The sequence below is a fragment of the Balaenoptera musculus genome, chromosome 4 (genome assembly GCF_009873245.2).
Source record: "Balaenoptera musculus isolate JJ_BM4_2016_0621 chromosome 4, mBalMus1.pri.v3, whole genome shotgun sequence".
Taxonomy (NCBI): domain Eukaryota; kingdom Metazoa; phylum Chordata; class Mammalia; order Artiodactyla; family Balaenopteridae; genus Balaenoptera; species Balaenoptera musculus.
Window position 1 is genome coordinate 46,513,227 of NC_045788.1, and position 10,085 is coordinate 46,523,311.

The 10,085-nt window shown below is 40.9% G+C and overlaps 1 protein-coding gene across 1 annotated transcript; it reads right to left on the reverse strand.

The window, feature by feature from the left end:
* Window positions 1-8,974: 8,974 nt before the first annotated feature.
* LOC118894182 (ER membrane protein complex subunit 3-like) lies at window positions 8,975-9,761 on the reverse strand. Its single transcript, XM_036850071.1, is given in 2 exon segments — window positions 8,975-9,490; window positions 9,492-9,761. Coding segments are annotated over 2 exon segments (786 nt in total).
* Between the last annotated feature and the right edge of the window lie 324 nt (window positions 9,762-10,085).

The window sequence follows — 10,085 nt, forward strand, 5'->3', positions numbered from 1 at the left end:
CCCTGACCTTAGGCTCAAGGTGGAACTGTTTCATGATGTCAAAGACAAAACTGTGTCAGAGACAAAATGAGCAAAGGCTGTTGATTCATAAACTGGGCAAGGGAACCCATCTGTCATCGCTTTCATTTCAGCAGGAGTTCTAAGGTGGTAGAAAGGAGAATACATTTACAGAGTAAAGACAGGAAACACAGTCTCTGACTGGAGACATTCTCTGGAGGTGGGATTTTTGCAAGTGAGGGGGACTTGCTGCTTGGACTCCAGGCACACTCATAATTCCTTGGTTGGCTTCAAGGGGCAAGTGAGCCACCCAGGGACATTTCTAAAGAGGAAGATGTGTTTAGTGTTGTTAGGAGTAGGGGTGTTCTGGAGGTGGCTATTTCCTGGAACAAGTGGGGGTCCATGGGATCCTCTTTTTGAGGTCCAACTATCATAATGGCACATAATGGGTAGGGATGGCTACCATGGTAGATAGTTTCTCATTGAAGACAGGGTTGGACAGCTATGCACTATTATTCTAGGGGGGAATCATGTATTCTTCCTCCTTTTCTTCCTTTTCTTCTGCCACACCCTCCCTCATCCACTCTGCATCCATCACTTGGATCTTCCTTCTGATCCTTAGACACAAGACACCAATTTCTGTCCTGGAGCTTCTGGTCTCTCTCTCTCTTTTCTCTCCCTGGAATGTTCTCCTCTTCATCTGGCTCAATCTTCTTGCTACTCAGGCCATACCTAATTACCCCTTTTAAACCAAGCATTTAAAGGAAGGGAAGAAAAAGAATGAATCTATATTCAGATGTGTTTATGCATGCCTAGTGATACTCTGGAATTTACATGAGAATCCAACAACAGTGGTTCCCTCTGGGAAGGAGCAGTGAGAACACCCGAGAAAATGGAGGTGAACATTGGAAGGGGAGATTTACCATATATCTTTTTATATATTCTGATTTTTTAAAGCATGTGAATAAATCACCTATTCTAAATGGTTTTTTTTTAATGCAAAGTGCATATGTTTTAATCTCAATGAACTTGCATTTCTTTTTTTAAAAATTTATTTATTTATTTATTTTTGGCTGTGTTGGGTCTTCGTTTCTGTGCGAGGGCTTTCTCTAGTTGCGGCAAGCGGGGCCCACTCTTCATCGCGGTGCGCGGGCCTCTCACTGTCGCGGCCTCTCGTTGCGGAGCACAGGCTCCAGACGCGCAGGCTCAGTAGTTGTGGCTCATGGGCCTAGTTGCTCCGCAGCATGTGGGATCTTCCCAGACCAGGGCTCGAACCCATGTCCCCTGCATTGGCAGGCAGATTCTCAACCACTGCGCCACCAGGGAAGCCCCTAAATGTTTTTTTAAACTGAAAGTACATTAACATATGAGCAGCAGCGACTTGGCCAGCCGCCATCACTCTCCCTGTGCATGTGTTTGCCTGAAAATGACTTTCTTCCACCTTCACAGTTAGTTAATAATTTGTCTGAGTATAGAAGTTTAAGTTGAAAATAATTTTAACACAGAATTTTGAATATATTTTTTCTTCATTATTTTCTAGTGTCTGGTGTTCTGATGAGAAACTGAATGTGCTTGTTTTTTTTTTTTTTTTCTGTAGGAGACCTGTCTTTTTTCCCCCTACCCTTTTAGGACCATCTCTTTATCTCTAGTGTTTTTTTCCCCAATTTAAAAAATTGTGGTACAATACAAATAGCATAAAGTTTACCATTTTAACCATTTTTAAATGTACAGTTCAGTGGTTTTAAGTACATTCATATTGTTGTACAACCATCACCACCATCCATCTCCAGAACTCTTTTCATTTTGCAAAACTGAAACTCTCTATCCACTAAATATAAACTCCCCATTCCCACCTCCCCACAGTCCCTGGCAACCACTATTCTCTTTCAGTCTCTCTGAATTTGACTATTCTAGATACCTCACGTAAGCGGAATCATACAGTATTTTATACCCTGTGTTTTTATAGCACTTTTCAGCCTTTTCTTATTTATTCATTTGTTTATTGTTTGTTGCCTCAATTGCATTTTAATTTCCATGAAAACAGGGTCATTGCTTTTCTGATCATCCCTGTAGCCTTAGAATTCAGAGTAATGCCTGGAACAGAGTAGAAGGTGATTTGATGAATGTTAAACGGTCCCCATCATGGCAATTCTTCCTAGGGAAGGGATTCTCTACACCACTTTCCCAGAAGAGGTTTGAACCTGGCAGACATTTAACATGTCATCAATTGCCTGGGATATGGGGCGGGCTTGGATTTGCTCTTTATTGCCTGACTTTCTGACTTGCTGTCTTTGTGATATTTTGATGGAATAACCAAAGCAAGTCCCCATTTTGTATAATTAGGATCAAATTACCACTGTAAGAAAGACAGTTTGGGGGAAATTCTTATGATGCAAAATCAAGTGGAATTTCTCGGTTGGCGAAGAACTGGTCCTCTTTATCTTCTCTCTTGTCTTGAAGCAGATTATTCTACAGTCATCAGATAAATACCAGCTTATCCTCTACTTAGGAGAACCTTGGCTATGATCTTGTTAGAGTGCCAATCTTCCTTTCTTTCTGGGATAGAATTAGGCTAAACAGGCGGGTCAGCAACATTTTCTTAAAGGGCCAGACACTAAATAGTTTAGGCTTTGTGGCCGTATGACTTTTGTCCTAACTACTCAACTCTGCTGTTGTAGCACAAAAGCACCCAAGACAATAGACAATATGTAAAGGAATAATAACACCTTTTTATGGTTACTGAAATGGTAATTTTCATGTGCCATGAAACATTATTGTTTAGATTTTTTTTCCATACCCATTTAATAAAAATCATTCTTAGTTCGTAGGCTATATAAAAATAGGCAGTGAGCTCGATTTGGTCCATGGGCAGGAGTTTACCCCCCTTGAAGGAAGGATTACCTGTGAAATGTAAAATGTAATTCTCAGAGAGTGCAGGGCACACAGAAGACAGCATATAAATGCTCACAGTTCTTTCAGTGTAGATGTTTTTGAAACCAACAGGAAGAAAACAGCTTTGTTAACTCGCTTGCAGGAGAAAACACTGTGTGTATAAACACCACTAAAACATGCTACCACAGGGTAATGACTTTCACTTCTCTCCTAAAAGAAATTATTCTAGCTCTAATATTAGACACTAACTAAAAAGCCTACACTGAGCAAAGCTGAATAAGCTGTTGCCTTCTTAGTGGAAAGGAAAAGTATCATGTCGAATTGGTTGCACAAAGAGTTCTTGCACGTGTATAAATTCTCACTGTTGCCCTTGGTGTTCTTTATCTTTAACCACTCAGCTTAAGGATTAAGTCTATGACATGCTACAAGGGTTTGTGTATACATGCCACAAGAGTTTAAAGATGGGAGAGCCAAGGCACAGAGTGGTTCCGAAAGTCGCCAAAAGTCACACAGCTACTGCATGCAGAGCCTGATTCAGACCCTGGCAGTGGGACCCTAGAATTTGCTCTTTTCACCACTGTGCTATTTGTAAATCATCACACCTTTTAATTTTCATGCTAATAATAGTCTTTCTCTCCAAGGAAAATTGTGCCCTCTATAAAACGAGAGTGAGAGTTTAAAAATATTTCACCTCCTTCAATAAATAAACTGATACATAAACATTCAAGTTTTAAGTACAGTCTATAATATTCTCATCAGCCTGGCAAAGTGAGTCCTAGTGAAGACCTAGTCAGGGAAACCACCTGGGCTCTACACAGACACAAGATAGCCTTTTTAGAAGGAGCTTTAGTATTGGGTTTTTTTTTTTTTAGGTAAAAACGTAAGATGAAAACGCATTCTTCTCTAGAATTGCTCACTTTGCCAGATTTCATTATATTGTAAAACATAATTAAATAAATAAAATTTCAAATTGGTGCTAGTAAAATACCCCTTTGACAGAAATTTTTTCATTTAAATATTAAAAGCTAAGCAAATGTCCATGTTATCTTTAAGTACTAATTGTAGAATGTAATTCAGGAGCTGTTGTCTCTTGGGGGAAGGATGTTGGTCAAAGGTCTATTCCAGAATGTTGATATAGGGGCTGGCAGGTGAGTGATTTTCTCTTCATCAAACATGCCTGGGAAACTATATTATAAAGAAATGAGACCCTGTGGTGATAATTCTTCTTTCCCAGTGGTTAATATATATATATATATATTTTTTAATTTATTTAATTTATTTATTTTTGGCTGCGTTGGGTCTTCGTTGCTGCACGTGGGCTTTCTCTAGTTGTGGTGAGCGGGGGCTACTCTTCATTGCAGTGCGCGGGCTTCTCATTGCAGTGGCTTCTCTTGCTGCAGAGCACGGGCTCTAGGCGCACGGGCTTCAGTAGTTGTGGCGCGCAGGCTTAGTAGTTGTGGCTCGCAGGCTCTAGAGCACAGGCTCAGTAGTTGTGGCGCACGGGCTTAGTTGCTCCGCCGCATGTGGGATCTTCCCGGACCACAGCTTGAACCCGTGTCCCCTGCATTGGCAGGCGGATTCTTAACCACTGCGCCACCAGGGAAACCCGGTTAATATATTTTTAATCTCATAATTTATCATTGCCATTGATAAGTTTTTTAAAAAATAGGTGATGTAGCTTAGCCTTGAGTTATTAATAAAGATAAAATTATACAGAAAATGCTACCTTTTGATGAGGCAGTTATTCAGTGTGCTTTGTTCTCATATTTAAAACCATGTCCTATATCTTCAGTCACTTCTATCCCAAATAATAAATAACTTATACTGTCTCGTGTAATTTATGAAGCATTTTTGCATATGTGAACTAAGTTTATCTATAAAACACTGATAGGTGTTCTTGTTCCTTTTTATGGATAAGGAAATTGAGAAAGATTAGATGAGCTTGCTAGGATAATTTTATTCCTATTGTCTCAGTTTTTTTTGAAATGGATCATTTGATTACCCACGGTCTCATAAGAAGACATGTAGAGAAAGGAGACTATTATGAGTATTCTATAATTCTTCCTGGTAAGTGGGTAAAGATATTTAACTCTGGGAGGGATAAGAGAAAGAAATATTGCTGTTTGTCCTTTGCTTATATCTCTTAATAGTATTAGCCACCATCTATTGAGTTCTTACTTTAGTTCTTACTCTATTGAGTTCTTACTAGTATAAAGCTTACTCGTAAGCTTTATAAAAAAAACGTTTAATGAGCACATTTAATCATCACAGTACTCTAAGTGGTGGGTATATAATACAGACATGGAAACTGAAGCGTGGAGGTAGTAATTTACCCCAGAGTGTACATCTAGTAAATGGTTAAACAGGGTTCAACCCAGGCCATCTGACCCTAAAACTTGAGCTCTTCTATATTCTCCGCTAATTCTTTAGACTACTAGTACTATATTCTGTATTTTCCTTAGCTATATCCTTTTATGGCCCTTATAGGGAACCACGTTTCCTGTATCTTATATAAAAACTAAATAGTTTGAAAAAAGCTGAGATTGGTTTTGGGCTATGTATTTTTTTAAATTTTGTTTTGTTTTTGATAACATTAAACGCTGTGGAGGTTAGAAAGATGAGGTTTTGAAAAGGCAAATATCAGAAGCTTCTACTTACTGCTGTTCATTTTGGAATATAGGATGTGGCAACTGGCAGAGACAGAGGAGAGATAAGGTTAGGTAGCTATGAGGGACAATCTTGAAAAAGTAGGTTGGGTTCTCATCAATAAAATCTTAGTGAAAGTTTCCATAACAATGAGTCAGGCTTAAGATAAGGCTAGCCTACTCCCATGGTATCTTACATATTATGGGGCCATTTGCTCCCCTAAGACTTAACAACAGGCCCAGACCTTAAAAAACATGACTCCCAAGTGAGGGTTCCAACAATAGGGACAGATTTGTCCAACTTTACCAACTTGCAATATGGCAGAGCTAGGTCTCAAGCCCAAGTCCTTTAAACATATGTTTCAAAGTAGAACATTACTTTCACGCAAATAGGACCTAGGCAAATCACAGGAGGCACATTTACAGATTCTCACCTCGTTTCCCTGGACCCCAAGCACTCAGGACCTGCAAACTTTCCTCAGGAGTAAGAGGGTTTTACTCTGCCACCCCTCCCTGAGCAAGGCAGTGTCCCCGCGACCACATCTCCATCCTCTGCCCCTCAATGCACTTCCCTTTCATCTAGTTCAGCAAGTGGTGCAGGACCCGCTGATGACTCATGCACAGTAAGGAATGAAGGACTGACAGCTAGCATCCCTGGCCAATCAGTGTTTTAATGCAAAGGAAGAATTCTGGTGTTTGATTAGCAATACCATTCCCCCCAGAAAAGAATTCTGCATGGTGGAATTTCCGCAGTGATATATGGCTTAGAGTGAGAAATGGGGTAGAGAGGAGGGAGAATTTATTTTTAGGAGGAAGTTCATCTTAAGGCTAGAGTCGGCAGAACTGGATTTGAGTGCAGGCTGTACAGTTCCTTAGGCTGTGTGAGCATGTCCAAATTATTTAACTTGTCTAATTCCTAGCTTCTTTATCTGTAAAATGGGGCTAATGATGAAATCCACCTCCGAGGGTTGTGGAAATTACATAGTAATCTCAGGTGTGTGAAGCATGAGATTTACATGAGAATTGCTCTATAGATACTGACCATTATTTTTGGCCTTAGAGCTAGGATTGGGGCTGGTTCAAATGCATAACCAAACATAATCAAATATAAACAGATGGATAGAATGCAATGGTTAGTTAGCAAATGGTGTCTAATCAAAAATCGGCACATCCAACTCTTCATATCTACGTGCACATGATTTTGTTCATGAGCTTTCCTTGTGTTCTCTCATGTTGCACACCGTTCCTTACGGGGGGATTGTCATGTAATGACAATCATGTAATGATGACAAATAACTGTTCAGTGTTTTTCTGATATGTATATTTCAAAAATTGATTTTAACATGAGGTATCACCAACACTGATTTTTGCCATTTATCAAAATATGGTTTGAGGCAAGCCATTCTAGTCAATAAATGTTCTAAATATTCTCTATACCAGAGATTCTCAGAATTTACTGTGCATTAGAATCACTAGGGAGGTTCTGGTTAAGAATTTTGTTTCATGGGCCCCTCCCCCAGAGACCCGGATATAGAACATTGAAGATGGAGCTTAGGCAGCTGTATTTTTAATAAGCACTCCCAGGTGACCTGATACAAGTGGTAAGAGATGCCCATTTCGAGAAATTCTTTTCTATTACTTTTTTTCAAGTCTGGGGAGAAACAACTGTTTATCTGGCCCAAAGTTTCCCTTTTTTTTCCCAGCCTCATTCTCCTTTCAATCTCAGTTCAGAAAATCTGATGGCCCAACCTAGATTTGCATGTGAAAGAACAACCTACCTGCCATGTATCTCCAGAGACCACAGTCCAAACTTTGAAATACTTAGAGAACCTGCATTTGAATCTCAACCTAGACACTTTTCTCCCTATTCTGAGGCTTAAAGTATCCCTACACATACATAATTCTAAATCTCTCTTTTCTGAGTGAGACATTTTGTAACTGTTATTTTTAAAAATTTGGATCTCATTTTCTTTTGTTTTTTTTTTTCTCTTCTCAGAAGACCTCAGTAATTCTTGTTTCTGAGTTAAGATAAAATGGAAGACGGGTCATGTGTGCTAAAATGTGTAATTAGGCGATGCTAATTAAGTACTTTAAAATGATTAGACGAAAGCACCTTATGTGTTACTTCCAGCCTCAGCCAAGGGCGTGGCTTCAGGCTAACATGGGGGTAATTGGGTTGCCTTCCCTGACTCAAAGTGCTTTTTTGCCATGAATCCTCCGGATCTTGCATTTCAGATTTCATTTCTTCCTTCAAGCAAGTACAGGAACAAAGTATCTTCTTCCTATCCCTTAATCAAAAGCCATAATGCCGTAACTCTTCTCTGTGCCTCCCTAGAGTGTTTTAAAGACTCCTGTGGAGGCCTTGGGTTCAGGGATACTATGTGAATTGGACCATGAGTTAAAAGCAGAGGAGATGCTTTTAACTCATAGTTCAATTACTGTGCGACTTGGAAAAAGTCACTTTGCCTTTCTGAGCTTTGATCCCAGGAGTTATTGTGAGACTTGATGAGATAATATTTAAAACACGTGCAAAATATTTAGCACTTGATAGATAATCAATGAGTGCCAGTTATTATTATTACCTACTACTGTATTTGCCAAACCCAGATGATAAGCCAGTACAACTACTATGGTAAAAATCTGGGCTTCCAAACAGCAAGTGAGATCTGAAAACATAATGGGTCTAGTATTTGTTCTTAAAGGCCACATATGATTTAATCCTTGAAGTATTTTTGTCCTGTGGAAAAAAGTGAAAAAGGAAGAAGGAAGGTGGTTTGGAGAGCTGGCAGTGTATTGCTCGGCTGAGCTAGACTGGTAGCAAAAGCCAGCATTAGAGAGGATTCTTGGAGAGGCAGCCTATAATTAACTGTGAGGGCAATGGATCCCCTGAAACATCCTCATATTATAGAGCGCTCGTTGTTTTCGGCATTTCCTTGCTATCATTTTCTCTTTCTTGGGTCATATATGCATACACTGAATTACTTGGAAAATGTAACCAAAGACCAGAAGCCCTTCTTTTTTTTTTTTTTTTGGATCTCAAGAAAATAGGAGTTTACTGTGGTTTAGAAGTCAGAATGACGGTGCATAATAATTAAGTTTAATTGACAAAACTTTTTCTGAAATTTCTGAATTTTTGCTAAGTTTTATACATTATCACCAGCTTGAGTCCCCCCTCCCCTTACTTTTATTACTAGAGTCACCAGAAGGAAAATTTAAAATATTTCAAAAATAGCTGTTTCTGGGCAAGTCACCCAGCACACACTCCTGTTTCCTGTGGTTTCAAACATAAAGGGGAAGCCGGCTCAAACAAGAACAATCCTTGCTGCACACCCGCCAGCTCGCGCATCCCCCTTTTTATTCCGAGAGGCTCCAGCTCAAAGAAAAGTTACAAGGTTAAGCGCTACTCCGAGTTCCTGACACAGCCAACCCCTGCTTGGTCTTCAAAAAATAGAGGTCTGCAATTCCTTTTTGAACATGCCTTCAAAGTGGAGGTCTTCAGCCACGAGCTCCTCTATGACATCATCTAGTGCCCACTGGTGGTCCGTCGGCTCCAAAGCTTCCCACTCTGTCTTAAAAGCTTTGTCGGTGTCCGCGGCCATGGCCATGGCTGCTCCAGTCATCCGTTCCTGCATCATCTGTGATTGGTCAGCAGCATTATCTTGGCCCAAAATCAGAGAGTAAATGCCCCGAAGCCCAAAGACATTGAGGAAATACCAGGATGCAGAACTCACCCAGGAGGCATCTAACGTGAGTAGTTTAATTCCTTGCTGTAGCGTAGGCTTAAAAGGCAGGGTCAGTGGAAACGGGACCTTGGTTGTGACAAAGCCTGAAAACGTCATGTTGATCCATCCACCCATAAGAACCATAGGGAGGACATGTGTGACGTTGCCTTTCATCATGTCTGTGAGCATAGTGGGATCAATCACAGGAGAAGGAGGCACATCCTTCCTTTTAGTGTTTTTTGAAAGATCCATCCTCTGGGTTGTTGAAGTAATATGTTCGTGTCAGGAAAGACCGTTTGGGAATGCATTTTCCATTTTCCCTGAGGCCTCTGCTTCGAATTAGGACTTGACGGTCGGAGACTTGTTCCCGGGTGAGCTTCTTGTCGCTCTGCAGCAGGAGGGACACGTAGTGGCGAATCATGCCCACGAAGGAGGTGATGGTAACGACGGGCAGGACCACCCAGAGGCGGATGTTGGAGTCGAGTAGCAGCTCGGGCCCTTCCATCTTCACAGAGAGCCGGCTCCCGGCTGGCTGTAGCCGGGTTGATTTTCACCGGGGCGCGGGGCTCCTCGTGGAGTTCGCCTCCAGGCCTTCTCACGCCCCTCAGCCAGGCGAGCCGGGGCCGCCGGGCAGCCCGCAAGCCCTTATTTTATTGACAAGTCAGGAGCATCTTTACCCAGAGGAAATGCCAGGTGACTGAATTTACCCACAGAACTCTTCAGAATCCTTTGTTACTTTGTGTGGATTTGATCTGTATAGATGGCACATTAATAATGTTCCAGGGCCCAGAGAACTAATTATTTACCCACAGATCAAATCTGTCTTTCC